This window comes from Loxodonta africana, chromosome 10, assembly GCF_030014295.1.
Source record: "Loxodonta africana isolate mLoxAfr1 chromosome 10, mLoxAfr1.hap2, whole genome shotgun sequence".
Classification (NCBI taxonomy): domain Eukaryota; kingdom Metazoa; phylum Chordata; class Mammalia; order Proboscidea; family Elephantidae; genus Loxodonta; species Loxodonta africana.
The window spans coordinates 103914000-103930674 of record NC_087351.1 but is presented as its reverse complement, the minus strand read 5'-3'; the positions used below and the strand labels follow the sequence as shown (position 1 = coordinate 103930674).

Genomic DNA, 16675 nt, shown 5'->3' with positions numbered 1-16675 from the left:
TATCCCCGTTATATAGATGAGGACGCTGAAGCTCCGAGAGACCCAGGGGGTTGTCCTAAGTCCCACAGATGGTAAGGCGTGTTAGAACCGGGACTAGGACTAGAGTCTTTTGACCTAAAATCTTTGTCTCCGTCCTCTGTCATGCTTCCTCAGTCGTTGAACGTATGCTTTTGCCAAAGTCCTGTCATGAGCAAGTGTTTATCCCCGGGATAAGTGGTGGCTTCAGCACTGTAAACATTGCTTCCACCTGGCCCGTGTCCTGGAGGCTCTTTGTGAGGAAGGGATTAAACTCAAGATGCTTGGACCTCACGGTAAACCCTGAGCTATGCCATTCCTTCTGCCTCCCTCTGTTGTGTCTTTTCACTTCTCCATTTATAACTTAAAGCCTCATCTTGTCCACTCTGACCCCTTGTCTTTTAGACATTGTTCTACAAGCAGAGACAGACTGATGGGACAGAGAGGAGGACCAGGATGTGAGTCAGGTGGATCTCGGTTTTAGCACCAGCTCTAATACTTGCTAGTCATGTGATATGGGTAACTCAAACTGAAACATATAAAAAGGATTACATACTATGACTAAGTGAGATTCATTTCAGGAATACAAAGTTGATTTAACATCCAGGAATCAGTTAATGTAATACAACGTATCAATATAATAAAGGACAAAACTAAATGATCATCTCAATAGATGCAGAAAAACAGTTGACAAAATTCAACACCATTTTATGGTAAAAACGCTCAACAAACTAGGAGTAGAAGGGAACTTCCTCACCCTGATGAAGAGCATCTATGAAAAACTCACATCTAACAACATGTTTAATGATGAAAGACTAGATGCTGTCTCCCTAAGACCAGGTGCAAAGCCAGGACATTTGCTGTAGCTACTCCTATTCAATATTGTATTGGAGGATCTAGCCAGTGCAATTAGGCAAGAAAAAGAAATAAAAGCCATCCAGATTGGGACAAAAGAAGTAATACTATCTCTTTTTGCTGATGACATGATCTTATATGTAGAAAATCATAAGGAATTCACTGACAAAATGATTACTAGAACTACTAAATGAATTTAGTAAGGTTATAGGATAAAAGATCAGTATATATAAATCGCTTGTGTTCTGTGTACCAGAAATGAGTAGTCCAAAAATGATATTAAGAAGACAATTCCATTTATAATCACATCAAAAAGGACAAAATATATAGGAATAAATTTAACAAAAGAAGTGTAAAACTTGTACGGTAAAAATTACAGAACATTGCTAAAGGAAATTAAAGAAGACCTAAATGATATATAAAGAAAACTGAAGAGTTGAGTCATTTGAATTATGATGTTGACAAAGAATATTGAATATGCTACAGACTGCCAGAATGAACAAATCTGTCTTGGAAGAAGTACAGCCGGGATTGTCCTTACAAGTGAGGATGGTGAGACTTCATCTCATGTACTTTGGACTTGTTAATAGGAATGACCTGTTCCTGGAGAAGGACATAATGCTTGGTAAAGTAGAGGGTCAGCTAAAAATAGGAAGACCCTCAAGAGATAGATTGACACGGTGGCTGCGACAATGGGCTCCAACACAGCAATGATTGTGAGGATGGCACAGGACTGGACGGTGTTTTGTTCTATTGTACATAGGGTCACTACGAGTTGGAACCGAATTGATAGCACCTAACAACAACAACAACAAACAAATGATAACACATCTCGTGTTCATGGATCAAAAGAGTTAACCTTGTTAAGATGGCCAAAACCAAAACCAAACCAGTTGCTGTTGAGTTGATTCCAACTCATGGCAACCCCATGTGTTTCAGAATAGAGCTACTCTATATGGTTTTCAAGGCTGTGACCTTTTAGAAACGGATTGCTGGGCCTTTCTTCCAAAGTGCCTCTGGGTGGGCTCGAACCACCAACCTTTTGGTTAGTAGTCCAGCACTTAACCGCTTGTGCCCAATACTCTCCATAAAACCCACTGCCATCGAGTCGATTCCGACTCATAGCGACTCTCCATATTGATCTACAAATTCAGCCTAATCCCTATCAAAATGTCTACTCTCTCTCTCTCCTCCCTTCTTTTTTTTGCAGAAATTGGCAATCTGATCCAAAAAATTAATATGGAAATGCAAGGGACTCAGAAGAACCAAAACGGTATTGAAAAAGAACAAAGTTGGGGAACTCATACTTCCCATTCACAAAACTTACCACAAAGCTGCAGTAATCACAACGGTGCATGTAGTTAGTATTTCTGAAAAAGAAAACAAGCAACAAAAAAGAAGGAATAGAAAAAAGATAAACTTATGCAATCTAAGAAAACTTCTTCAACAAAGTACAAGTTTATTGAGCACTAGCTAGGTACTGTGCTGGACATCTTGTCCATTCATTATTTCACTTGATCCATAGGCCTACCCTAAGAAACAAATTCTAGTGCCATCTCTGTTTTACCTATGAGGAGGCGGAGCTTTAGAGAGGCTGTGAGTTGGCCGAAGTGCTGGGGCTGGTGTACGTTAGTTTATACTGTGGGTCTGAATTTGTAGATTGAAGAATACAGACTCTGTTCCAAGAAAGGCTGATGCAGAAGGATGAATAGTAAGAGAAATCCTGATGGATTTTCCTAGACTTCAGGGGGAAAAAAATTGCTCTTTGCCCATCATCTACAGGGAGAACAGTTAGGCTGGCCCCTGTGTTCTTCACAGCGACTTTCAATGACAGAAGCCTGTGGAGTCCGAATCGTCTGTCTGCCATGTCCTGAGGGAGGGAAGGTGTGACATCCAAGCACATCACACTCACTCAGGTTTGACTCTCAGGAAGAGAGGCACGAGTCAAGCGTTCTCGAACATACAAGAATTCAGGGAATATAGCCGCCATGAACCCTTTTTGGCACTATTCTACCAATCGAGATGGATCAAAATAAAGAACTTGAGAAACAATGAATGGATTTTGAGATAGAGTGCAAAGTAAAATTTGTTAATTTCTTCATCTTTATAATGAGTCAGTAGATTCTGTATAAGGTTGAAGTATGTAGGTAAAAATAATGACCTGCTCTCTGGTTTTTTTTTTTTAGTTATGTTTATTACTTTTTTTAAAATCATACTTTAGGTAAAGGTTTAGAGAACAAACTAGTTTCTCATTAGACTGTTAGTACATATATTGTTTTATGACATTGGGTAACAACTCCAGGACGTGTCAACACTCTCCCTTCTCAACCTTGGGTTCCCTATTACCAGATTTCCTGTCCCCACCTGCCTTCAAGTCCTAATCCTTGCCCCTGGGCTGGTGTGCCCTTTTAGTCTCTTTTTGTTTTATGAGCCTGTCTAATCTTTGGCTGAAGGGTGAACCTCAAGAGTGACTTCATTACTGAGCTAATATGGTGTCCAAGGGCCATACTCTCTGGGTTTCTCCAGTCTCTGTCAGACCAGTAAGTCTGGTCTTCTTTTGTGAGTTAGAATTTTGTTCTACATTTTTCTCTAGCTCTGTCTGGGACTCTCTGTTGTGATCCTTGTCAGAGACCTGCCTCTTTGTACACACACCACATATATATTATATATGAAGTAATACAGCATATATTTTTAGCTTTAGAGGGACCTTTATGAACTATGTACAAAAACCCAGTTTTCTAAAGCTGAGTGATTATTTCGATATCACTTTAGTTTCTTCTGTTAAATTTAACTAAAATATAATAGTTTAAATCTAAAGCTTGCATATATGACATGATTCAGTTTTTGTAAAATGATTTTTACCTTTCTCTCCGTGATACACATTTACACAGAGATATCTGAACTGTTCAACAAATGTTAACAGTGGTTCTTTCTGTGTAGTGGAATTTTGGGGTGATTTTTAATTTTCTTTTTTGTACTTTAGTGAATTGTTTTTCCTTTAAAATAATCATGGCATTTTTCATTCAAAACTACTTTCTAAGTCAAATGAGGAGCCCTAGTGGCAAAGTGGTTAAGAGTTGAGGCTGCTAACCAAAAAGGTTGGCAGTTTGAATTCACCATCCACTCCTTGGAAACCCTGTGGGGCAGTTCTACTCTGTCCTATAGGGTTGCTATAAGCTGGAATCAACTCAATTGCAATGGGTTTGATTTTTGGTGAGGCAAATGAAGGATAATTTTTGAAAGTTTTAGTGTTGGGCCTCCAAGTGAGGATGTCAGGGAAGCTGTTGGGTAGATGAGTCTGGCATTCAGAGGGAAAGTCTGGGCTAGACATATAAATTTAGGAGTTGTTAGCATATGGATGATTTTTGAAGCCCTATAGGAATGGACAAGGCCATCTATGAGAGAGACTTGAGAAAGAAAAAGTGCCCAGAATCCCACTCTGTGTATCTTCAGCCCTCAAAGCGTGGATGGAGGGGGAGCCTGCAGTGGAGGAGAAGGTGTGGGGACCCAGAAGTTGGAGGAACACCTGGAGATGTGTATGGTGCAGACAAGTGCTAGGTCATGAAGGAGCCAGATGTTTTTGTTAAGATGATGGAATGTGGTTTAATCAAGGGCTACCCACCTGAGTTTCATTTCTCAACCTTTTGTCCATTGTGTGCCTTCTACTTTTCTGTTTCCCAGTGCTCCTGAGTTAGAGAGCTAGCAATTAATTACTGTAACTCCATTCGGAGAATAATTTCAAGACATCTACAATATTTCGGGTTTGGCTAACAACCGGGTATTTTGTAGAACTGCTAACATTCAGCAAACATGGATAGCATGTTTGAAGACACTATTATGGCTTTTAAATGGGCCTCAAATTGGTTTCTGTTTGATAAATGCTTTATTCGACTTATGAGTTTTAGAGAATAGCCTCTGTAATAGCAGATATGTTTTTACACTTCACTGTAACATACTCAACTTGGAAGCCTTTCTCCTGATTAATTGGCAGTCTTTCTTTCAAGGCTAAAAATTTAAACTTTTAAAACCTCATTATCTGTTGAGCAAGGGGCCAAGTGTGGGGAGAGAGGGAACGTAGGTCGTATTTCTCACGCTTCTCCTTGAGGATAGATGCTCAGTCCACAGGCCACAGCTTTGTACCCTGGTGAGGTTGCCTTGTCTGGGTAGCTCCAGGGCCAGCAGTGATCATGGCAGTTCTCAGCTCCTGTTGGATCTCACCAACCTCATGTTGGGCTGAAGCTGCAGCCTGCCTGTCAGTGACCTTGACCATGGGTAGGTTATGACTGTGTCTGCCCTTTGCTGAGACCTGCTCCTGTGTCACTCAGCCTCTCTGTCAATATCCTGGCAGTCAGAGCCGCCCCATCTCTAACGCTTTTCCTGGCACCATCCACCCATCAGCACCCATCCTTCTTCAGCTGTGGTACCAGGAGGGCCATGCGTGCCTCTGGGTCTCCTGGTAGCTCCCTGTCTAAATTGGAATCTCTCTCTCTCTACTTTTCTAATACCTGCACCTGTGCCTATGCACTGATGTTTGCATTAGGAAGTGTTTTTTTTTTTTCAAGTTTTCTGGTACATTTAGAGATAGGGTCTAAAGGGAGTGGGCATGGACGTGCATCTGATTAGTTTTCCGATTTTCTCCCCTTCTAGGTAATACTTACTAATATTCAAAACAGAAGTCCTAAGCCTGGCCCTGCTCCCCACGATCAAGAACTAGGTTTTTTCCTAGAAACAGGACTTCAGAGAGCCCATGTCCTCTATTTCAAAAATGGGTAAGATTTCTTTATTTTTTTTAATCCACTTCCTAAAGAAGGAAAGTCTCTAGTCTCTACTTTAGTTATTATAATATCAAACAATTTTAAATATGAACTAGAATTGGAATTTTTTTTTTTTTAAAGAATGAACATAGGCCCTTTTTGTCTCTTGTCCACCTGGAGACTTAGAGGTGGGAGGAGGGAAAGGAGGAGGGTGTCTCAGTCAGCATGAGTCACAAGTGTGGAGGCCCAAGACCAGGTGGAGTGGAGCTGGTGGAAGCTGAGCTTTAGTGATGCCCTGCCTCCGTGCGATGGGGGAAGGTTCGTGAATCAGAAACTCTGGCACACATGGCCATCTCCTTTTCTGTGGCTGATCAATTCATAGAATTGGATTTGCCAAATCTCAGACAGTGTTCATGAAGGTGAGAGTGGCTATAATGCCACACGAGAACATTTTTTACTTGAATTGCCTTTGGAAAGAGTTTAAGAAAGGCTTAAGAACCTAAGTGTAAGGGATAGCTTTCTAAAGCATTTGATGTTTGTTTTCCTTGTTGTGTTGCTCTTGTGAGAAATGCCATGATTCTGTTGCAAGGCTCCTGAATTGTGCCTTGTTTTGACATTGTGCTGCAGGATACATGTGCATGAAGACCGACAGTAGGTATCTCATTCCTTTGGAGCCCCTCCTAGGCTTCACATGGGGAGCTCCTAGAGGCCTGTTCCCCTCGCTCTAGAATAGTCGAAGAGTGCTTTGAAAGGCAGAAGGGACACAAGTCCCAGCCTTTGAAAAATGAGGAAAGGAGTTCATTTCCCTCTTCATATTTAAGAGCTTCAAACCTGGGGGCGTAGCTCACGGAAGTGGAATTTCATCTGCCTGGTGGCCCAGAGCCACATGCATCCGTTTTCCATTTGTCCAGAGTAAGTGCTTATATTCCAAATCCTATTAAACTGTGGGTGAAAGCCTGCTTTGCTCCAAAGGCCACTGGTTCAGACTGGCATACCCCATGAAGGCTGCAGTGAACACCCCAAGGTTTGGAATGGCTTGGTAGCTTTGGCACAAAGATACTGTCTTTTTTGATCTCACCTGTCTCTGACAGATCATCTGAGCAGTGATGGACGTCCCCTAAGCTGAGATTTGAATCCTGTTTCCTTTGCTGTTATAAACGGAGGGGGAAGGGAGGGAAAGCGGGCTCTTCTGCTGGTAATCTGTTTCTTCTCCCTTCTCACAATAAGTAATAGTTGTCACAGAGGAGTACCTGGCCCTCTTCTCCCCCCTCTAACCTGTGAGCATATGTGGTTAACGTGAAGGTCCAGAGATAGGAATTCATTCCCTTGGGACTCCCCGAGGTGCCAGACCTCAATACATAATAGTGAAAATGTCTTGTGTGAGCTTGGCTAGGATCGGCTGGATTACTTATTTTCATCTTTGAAACCTGTTCACTGGGGAGGAGAAAGCAGGGCTACTGGGCTCTGGCCTTCTCCCCTGAAATGCTGGCTGCCCACTGGTATCCCACTAAAAAAATAATAATGATGAGAGCTTTGTGCTAGATGATGGATTATATGCTGTGAATTGCTTATTGACTCATTTCTCATTTTATTTTAACCCAACTGCATGGAAATGCCCATTGATGTAGCCTTAAAGGACTGCTTAACTTTGAAGCCTTTTCTCCTCTCTTCATGTCCTTCTACTCTCCTGTCTGGGCTCTAAAGACCAGCAACACTCGTCCTGCTAGCTAGAGTGTACTAAAGGCTGGGATTATGTGATGGTAGCAAGAGATTACTTTTGGATTGGTGGGGGAGAGTGCTGCTTTGGAGACCAAAAAATGTGGACAAAAGGAGAGAAACCAGTGGGTGGTTTCGGACATGCGACATGACAGAGGTCATTTGTGAGTGGGCACCTACAGCCAGGATCTCAATGGAACAGATCGAGACAGAGGTGGCTCCTATCCCATAGTTCTGTCTTCTAGTGTGTTTGCTCCTTTGCTTTTCTTTTATTTTTCTACAGTTTTCTTATATGTATCTGGAGGGATCTAAATGGAGAAGTTTGACCAATTTTCAGTGGTAGGAAGACATAGAAATTAATAAAGCATATCTTTTCCTTTAGAAACGTACTTAAACTCAACTTTTTGGTTGTCCCAAATCCCCGAGGACTTACTGAATTATAGTAATTAATATTATTACTTGATAACTCTCCCATCTTTTCCAGGAGTGACTGCCAAACTCGTTAACTTGGGCATCTCTTCCAGAAAGACCCTGACTCCAGGACCAGTTCCTGGGCCCCTCCTCATCCCTTAGGTCCAAATGATGCTTTTATGTTTACCAAATGCTTTTTCTTCCTCTTCATTGACCCTCACAGTATTATCTCTTTCATCTCAACAGCCACCCTACATAGTTGGTGGTATAAGTAGTATGGCCCGTTTTACAACGAAGTCTAAACTCAGGTGACATGACTTCCTGTAGGTCACACAGTGACCTGAATTCTGGGTTTCTGACATCAGTCCTTTTCCCACCATGCCTTTGCAGGGGAAAGGCTGGGACTCTGTGTGGAGTGGCTTGTCGGACCCTTACATGGCTGCTTTGTCCATACCCCTGGCTCTGTGAGGGAGCACTTGACCTCCCAGGATGAGACGTTGCCAGATGATGGTTCCCAGCTTCTGCTGGTTTGGTGTTTTCTCATCAGACTTTTCTGCATGGCTCATCTACATGACTATACCAAACATCTATTTCCTCTTCTCTCCCTTGTCTCCCTCGTCTTCTACTTCTTCCCTCTCCTCCCCCTCCTTTTTCCCTCTCTGCCTCTCCATCCTCTCACCCTCTTCCTCTTCCCTTCTCTCTCCTCCCCCTCCTCTACTCCCTCTTTCCTCTTCCTCCCCTCTCTCCCTCCCTCTTTCTCCAGCCCCTTGCTCCCAGCACACTTCCCTTTCTCACCTTTTCTTTCTCTTCCCTTCTCCCTTTTCCTCCCCTTTCCTCCTCTCTGCCGCCCACCTTTCTTCATCGGAGGGAGCAAATCACTGGCTGCAGCCCAGATCTGTAACATCCATGCCCCCAGCCCTGTGATTCCCTGGGCATGGTCTGACTTGGAATGCACCCACATCTGTTTCTCTTTTCCCTCTGGGTGGCAGCAGCAAGCCTGCTAAGGATGAAAAAACCTGTTTAAGTCTACACAGTCGGTGAAATGAGAGCACTCTATGCTCAGAGGGCCAGGACTGCTGCCTCTGAGGGCTGGGGGAATTGCCTCGCAGGAGCTCACACAAGGGGCAGTGAGGGTGTTCCAGCCAGAGGACTTGCAACCAACCAGTCTCCGCTTGGAGACTCAAGTTTCTTTATCTGTAAAATAAGGCTAAGACCACTTGCCTCATGGAGCTATAGTAAATATCAAATAAGAAACTGCACAAGAAAGCCCTTTGTGAAGTATAAGGCAAACCAAAACAAAACAAAAAAAAACCCAGTGCTGTCGAGTTGATTCCGATTCATAGCGACGCTATAGGACGGAGTAGAACTGCCCCATAGAGTTTCCAAGGAGCGTCTGGCGGATTCGAACTGCAGACCTTTGGTTAGCAGCCGTAGCACCTAACCACTACGCCACCAGGGTTTCCATAAGGCCCACAGCAAGCGGTAAATTGTGATTTCCAGTGAAGATGATTCCTGGTTGACTTACCAGTGAAAGTGGGGCCAGACTCAGGCCAGATGCCATTGAATTGGAAGCTGGTGGAGAAGGAGGCATCACTCATTTGTTGCATATCGCACCCATGGGATTTGCAAGGAAGAGCATTTACTGACAATGACTGCTTGTCTAACTAGCTGCTGGTTTAAGGGAACTTGTTTTAAGATGGGTAGCAATTAGCATGAGTAACATCTGATAACTGATCACCAAGGTTGATTTTTCAGGGAAAGGAGATAGGGCTGACTGGTCTGACTACAGTAGCACTGGGGTCTTGAGTCATTGAGGCGGTTTAGAGGAATGACCTCATCCTGGGGTTCCTGCTGAGGAGAATCCTTGCTTCCCATCTGAGTCATTGTAACCAAATTTCCAGGGAAGCATGGCTTTGGAATGCCAGTTGTTTAACATGAATTGTTTTAGGAATATTTCAGCATCATGTAAACAAAGGGTAGCAAAGACATCTCAAGTAACTTTGCTTCTTGTCAGCTATGTCAAATGTTCTGGTTGAGCAAAATGGGTTGTAGTGTGTGTTTTTCTTGGCTCTGAATTGGCTTTATTTCAGGGATTAATTGAAGCGAGTAGGCAAATGGCCGTCAGCACCTGGGAGATTTGACTGATGGATTGTGTCATTTCCTATGGTGTGTTACTGAACCCTGCTTAGAAGGCCCTGGCCCAGAGAAAGCAGCAAGTGAGGCAGGTATGGTTCACACTCTGGGCTCCCCTGATGTACCTGCAGGCAAGCCAAGAACAAAGTGGTATGGAAGGAATTTTTATTTTTTTAAATATTGTATTGTGCTTTAGGTGAAAGTTTACACAGCAAATTAGTTTTCCATTGAATAATTCGGTTCAAATATTAACCAGAAATGGGCCTTGCTTTCTGGAAGGCAGTAGGAGAAAAGAAAATGGGTAAGACATTTTTACAATACAGTAAAAAAATGAAAGAAAACTCAGCCACTTTATTTATTTACTGTGTTTTAGGTGAAAGTTTACAGAGCAATTTATTTTCCCGTTCGATAATTTATACATAAAGCATTCCATGACGTTGGTTAGAGTCCCCAAGATGTGTCAGTGTTCTCCCCATTTCCACTTTGAGTTCCCCGTTTCCATTCATCCAGCTTTCCTGCCCCTTCCTGCCTTCTCATCTTTGCTTTCGGGCAAATGTTACCCTTTTGGTCTCATGTAGTTGATTGTTCTAAGGAGCACTTTTCTCACGGGTGTCATTGTTTATTTTACAGGACTATCTGTTATTTGGCTGAGAGGTGATCTCTGGGAGTGGCTTCAAATCCAAGTTAGAGGGGTGACTAAGGACCATAGTCTAGGGGGTTCTCAGCTACTTTAAATGAGCTGAAGTTTCCAGGCCCATTTTTCGTTCAATCACTGCGGTAATTCATTCATTTAACAAGAACTCGTTGCACCCCTCTTAGGTGGCAGGCCCTATGTTAGCTCTGAGAATATAGTGGGAAAGAGGAGAGACAAAGTCTCTGCCTTCACAGAGTTTTCTGTCTCATGGGGAATTAAGGATTAAAATGAGCAATTTCATGATAGCTTGGTAAAAGTGACGGGAGCAAAGAGGAAAGCTGCCATGCTGGGCTGGGCACATGGGTTGGAAAGGGGAGTAGAGCGTTGGAGAGCTTCGCTGGCAATGATGTAGGCATAAACAGATTGCGGAGAGTCAGGGGACGGACATTCCAAGTAGTTGGTAGAAATATGGAGTTAGAACCGTACTCAGTGTTGTGTGTTCTTCACGGCATGAGGAGACTAGAGTGAGGATTTATGTAGAAATCAGATGATTTATCAGCACAGGGCCCAACATGCAGTAGGTTCAGTGAGTTATCTAGCAAGTATTCATTGAGTTCTGCTATGTGCCAAGCACTGGGCTCAGGGCTGGTATATACTAGCAAATATAGAGACATAGTGCAGGCTCTCAGGGAGGGTACAGTCTAGTGAAGGTGACAGATAATTAACAAGTAAACCAATGTATATAATCACAAATTTGATAACTGCTAGGTTGCAGTGGAAGGAAGTAACTGGAAGTGGGGGGATATATAGCTGCTTAGATAGGGTGGTCAGGGCAGGTCTCCCTGAGAAATGCCGTTAAAAGCAACACCTGAAGGATGACAAGGTGCAAACCATGCCAAGAGCAGGAGAGAGTGCATTCCAAACAGAGGGCCCAGCATATGCAAAGGTCTTGACCCAGCAATGAGCTTGGTGTGTTCAATAATCTGAAAGGAGTCTAGCGTGGCTGGAACATAGGAAGGGCGAGAGTCGTGACACTCTTGGTTTGACTTACCCTGAAGAAGGCAGATCTACTATGGTGGCATACAATTCTGGCTGTCCAAAGTCACCAGAAGAAAGGGGAGGTGATGATAGGTGGGCAACACATTAGACACCCACTTCACAGTTGACAATGGTAGTAGAGACCAAGAGAAGTGGATGGATTTGAGATATATGTTAGACCTACTGATGTTAGGATTAGCTGATGCGTTGGATTTGGGAGGCAAATGGAGGAATCAAGGATAACTTCCCCAATTTAACAATTGTTTGGATGGGGTGGGAGCAAGTGAAGGATCCGATTTGGAGAGGGGATATCAAGAGTTCGTCTTCAGGTATGTTATGTTTGAGATGCTTCTGAGATGCCTAGGTGTAAATTTCAATGAGGAATATATAGAGAGAAGGTTTGGGTTTGAGTTACAAATTGGGAATTCCAGCATGTTGATTATATTTAAAACGTCAGAACTAGATGAGATCAGTGAGGGACAGAATATAAAGAGAGAAGAGAAGACACCCAGGACCCAGCTCAAGAAATTGAGTAGAGGAGAAGGAGCCAGCAAAGGAGCTGCCAGAGGCTGGAGAGAAAACATGAAGCTGTATCCTCATGAAAACCAAAAGGGGAAAGTGTGCTTGAAAAGAAGAAGTGATCACCCGAGTTGAATGTTGCTGAGATGTTAATAAAGAAGAGGGCAAAAGCGGGAACATTGGATTAGATAACATGGAAGTCGTTTGTAATCTTGAAAAGATGTTTGGTTGGATGGTAAGCGCAGAAGCCAGATTGGGGAGGGTGTGAAGTAAATGATACACGAGGAAGTGGCAGTACTGTGAGTAGGCCACTGCCTTGGTCATCTAGTGCTGCTATAACAGGAATACCACAAGTAGTTGACTTCAACAAAGAAAGATTTATTCTCTTTCAGTCGAGTAGGCTACAAGTCCAAATTTAGGGTGTCAGCTCCAGGAGAAAGCTTTCTCCATCGGCTCTGGGTAAGGTCTGTGTCATCAATCTTCCCTTGGTCTAGGAGCTTCTCTGTGCAGGAACCTCAGGTCCAAAGGACAAACTTTGCTCCTGACACTGCCTTCTTGGTGGTTTGAGGTTCCCATGTCTCTCTGCTCTCTTTTCATATCTCAAAAGAGATTGGCTTAAGACACTGTCTAATTTTGTAGATATCATTGGTGTAACTGCCAGTGATCCATCTCATGACATCATAGTGATAAGATTTACAACACATAGGGAAATCACATCAGATGACAAGATGGTAGACAGTCACACAACACTGGGGATCATGACCTAGCCAAGCTGACAGATATTTCTGGGGGACACAATTCAATCTATGACAGACACTTTCAGTAAATGTTCGTTCTCTTTCCATTTTCTTTTCCAAGGTACAGTTCATGGTAGAAAGATGGGTGGTAGAAGGACGGTGGAAGACTACCAGACTAAGCAATGGGGAATTCATTCTCCAGGTACGGAGAAGCCATTGAATCATGAGAGTGGGGTTTTGGGTAAGGCCAAGAACAGGGTTGCTCATTTGGTGGGAGCCTAGTGCTGACAGGGTCGTGTCCTCCATTTTGGTGCATCTAGTTCATCTTACCTGGTTTTGTGGTCATAGGCTGCATTCTAATCTCAGCAGGTACCACACTAAGTCACGCTGTTGACTGAAAGGGGGATGGAGGGAGTGAGGGAGAGAGAGAGTAAGTGAGCAGGAGTTTGCCTAAGCAGAGTGCCTTACTTTTTTGCAACAGCTTCAGAAGGGAGGTTTATGGAACATTGTGAAGCATAGGGCACCTTCCTGCCACCTTGCTGATGCCAGATGTGGCTCAGGCATTTACATGTCTGGAGGACTCTGTGTGTGTGTCTTTTGGTCTTGACAAAATATACATGGCATAAAATGTATCATTTTAACAGTTTTTGAATGTAAAATTTAGCAGTATTCACAGTGTTGTGTAACTACCACTACTATTTCCAGATCTTTTTTATCATCCCAAGCAGAAACTCTATACTCGTTAAACAGGACACCAAAAAAACCAAACCTGCTGCCATCAAGTTGATTCCAACTCATGTTGACCCTATAGGACAGGGTAACTCCTCCATAGGGTTTCCAAGGCTGTAAATCTTTACAGAAGAGGACCATCATATCTTTCTCCCACGAGATAGCTGGTGAGTTTGAACGGCCGACCTTTTGGTTAGCAGCCAAGCACTTAACCACTGTGCCACCTAAGCAGTAACTTCCCCTTATCCCCTCCCTGCAGCCCCTGGTAACCTCTAGTCTATGCCCTGTCTGCATGAATGTGCCTACCCTAAACATCCCAAATAAGTGGAATCATACAATATTTATCTTTTGGTGTCTGCTTATTTCACTCAGTGTAACGTCTTCAAGGTTCGTCCGTGTTGTAGCAAGTATCAGAGCTTCATTCCTTTTTATGGCTGATAATATTGCGTTGTACGGCTGCAGCACATTTTATTTACCCATTCATCTGTTGCTGAGCATTTGGGTTGTTTCTACCTTTCCGCTGTTGTGCGTAATGCTGCTGTGAACACTGGTGTACAAATGTCTGTTTGAGTCCCTGGTTTCAAGTCTTTTGGGTATATATCTATGAGTGGAATTGCTGAGTCATAAGGTAATTCCACGTTTAACTTTCTGAGTAATCCACAAGCTGTTGTCCACAGCGGCTGCACCATTTTACAATCCTACCAGCAGCCAGTGAGGATTCCAATTCCTCCACGTCCTCACCAACAGCTATATCCTGTTTGGTTAATAGTAGCTAAAGTGGTGTCTCATTGTGGTCTTAGCACTCAGCTACTAACAAAAAGATTGGCAGTTTGAACCTACCATCGGCTCCATGGGAGAAAGATCTGGCAACCTGCTCCTGTAAAGATTATAGTCTAGGAAACCCTGTGGGGCAATTCTACTCTGTCCTATAGTCACTATGAGTCAGAATCAACTGAATGGCACACAACAACAACAACGACTGATGACATTGAACTTCTTTAGATGTGCTTATTGGCCATTTGAGGAAACCCAAGTGGCGTAGTGGTTAAGTGCGACTGCTGCTAACCAAAAGGTTGGCAGTTCAAATCCGCCAGGTGCTCCTTGGAAACTCTGTGGGGCCGTTCTACTCTGACCTGTAGGGTCGCTATGAGTCGGAATCGACTTGACGGCAATGGGTTTGGTTTTGTTTTTTTTATTATTGGCCATTTGTATATATCCTTTGGAGAAATTGTCTTCAAGTCCTTTGCTTGTTTTTAATTGGGTTGTTTTGTTGTTGTTGAGATGTACAAGTTCTTTAAATATTCTGGATATTAATCTCTTATCTGGAAGACTGATCAAACTAGCTTTTGAGTGCTTGGGTGCCTAGCATTGTGCTAAGCACTTCACATACGTCGTTTTACTACTAAGGAACATTTTCATAATATAGGTAGTCCTTGACTTAACGATGTATTGGAGTTACTATGAGCTGCACTTACAACTGTCTTCTTTTCTTTTTTTAACATCTTATCATTAGTAATACAGTGTTGCAGTGTGTAATATGCTGATGTTATCATTCTCATTCCAACCCCCAAACACATAAAAATTGGATTTATAACGATACTGAAAATAAAAGGCAGTAATAATAAAAAAAAAAAAAAAAAAGAAAGAGAAAGAGAGAGATTTGATTTACATCAGAGCTGACTTAAGACAGAGTAGTCATTGGAACAGAGCCCTGATGTAAGCTGGAGACTACCTGTAGTTCAGCTGTCAGTGTGTATAGAACCTGAAAATCCTGGAACTCAAATGACCGTTAGAGAGCATTTGTTTCAATCGCTGAACTTTATAGATGAGAATCTGAGACTTTGAGAAGCCACGTTCAATAGTCATTCCATAGATATTTCTTGAGAACCTTTCTAGGTTACCTTACTAGTGTCAAGCACTGGGGATGCAGCTGTGAATAGATCAGACCCAATCACTGCCTTTATGGAGTTTGCATTTTGGTTAAGGGAAACAGTCAACAAACAAGGTAACATAATTTATTCAAGGTCACATAACTGGCTGGTGACAGAACTGGGACCTGTGCTTCCTTCTCCCAGCACCCAGATCAGTTCTCTTGCCACTTGTTTGTGTTGACAGCACTCTCTTCTTAAAAATGGAGCCTTGAGCAGCTAGCTTGAGGTAATACTTTATACTTCAAAAATAAGGACTTTTTATAACCTGTCTAGGTGGTAAAATTAATTTTAACTCCCCCAAAATAGTTTTTATCCATGATTTAATTAGTTTGTGTAATAAAAAGCATCAACTCAAATCGTCTCTTTTTAAAAAAGTGTGAACTAGGCCTGGTTCATCCCTTTAATGGCATGAAAACCTCAATATGGAAACAAAGGAATGTCTGTCAGTTTTAAGTATGAAACTCCAAAACCATTCTTTTCAGTGATTGATGATGGGGAATGAATTATGGGGACGGGTAATTGCTTTCATTGTACTTTGTAAATGCTAGTACCCAATGAGTCTTAGAATCCCATGCCTTCTGAAAGCTTTATCAGCGGTCAACAAGATGGATGCATCTCTGCTGGTCTGTCCTCTGCTGCATTGGAACTGGATGGTCATTTTAGGCTTCCAAAGGTGGAGAGGGTGTTAGCTGCTTGCATTCACAAAATCCCTCTCCCCGTGGTTTTGCAAGCTATAGTTCCTTTAGCCACCATTTAGCGGTTTAGGAGTTTGTTCCAGTTCTTCACATTGGATTTATCAAGAGTAGTGATTTTCTGTTTATGCTTTGTATTAGGGCTCCTAACGTTGTCCCTATTTTTTCTTCCATGATCTTTATCGTTTTTGTGTTTAGGTCTTTGATCCATTTGGAGTTATTTTTTGTGGATGGTGTGAGGTTTGGGTCCTGTTTCATTTTTTTTTGCAGATGGATATCCAGTTATGCCAGCACCATTTGTTAAAAAGACTATCTTTTCCCCAATTAACTGCCATTGGGCCTTTGTCAAATATCAGCTGCTCATATGTGGATGGATTTATATCTGGGTTCTCAATTCTGTTCCACTGGTCTATGTGTCTGTTGTTGTACCAGTACCAGCCTGTTTTGACTGTATAGTATGTTCTAAAATCAGGTAGAGTGAGGCCTCCCACTTTGTTCTTCTTTTTCAGTA

At 42.6% G+C, this 16675-nt stretch overlaps 1 protein-coding gene across 21 annotated transcripts in view; it reads left to right on the top strand.

The window, feature by feature from the left end:
• Window positions 1-16675, top strand: part of TTC7B (tetratricopeptide repeat domain 7B) — a 312659-nt gene that overhangs the window by 108377 nt on the left and 187607 nt on the right. For 18 of the 21 annotated variants that reach the window (XR_010323215.1, XR_010323214.1, XR_010323213.1 and 15 more), the window contains one exon: window positions 5518-5639. Coding sequence is in view for 15 of the 21 variants with exons in the window: in XM_064292862.1 (XP_064148932.1) it covers window positions 5518-5639 (122 nt within the window). In the remaining 6 variants the exon portion in view is untranslated. Of the gene's footprint in view, window positions 1-5517; window positions 5640-12933; window positions 13015-13046; window positions 13709-16675 lie in introns of those variants that run through there. The other 3 variants (XM_023546492.2, XM_064292872.1, XM_064292871.1) reach the window with 3 other exon arrangements.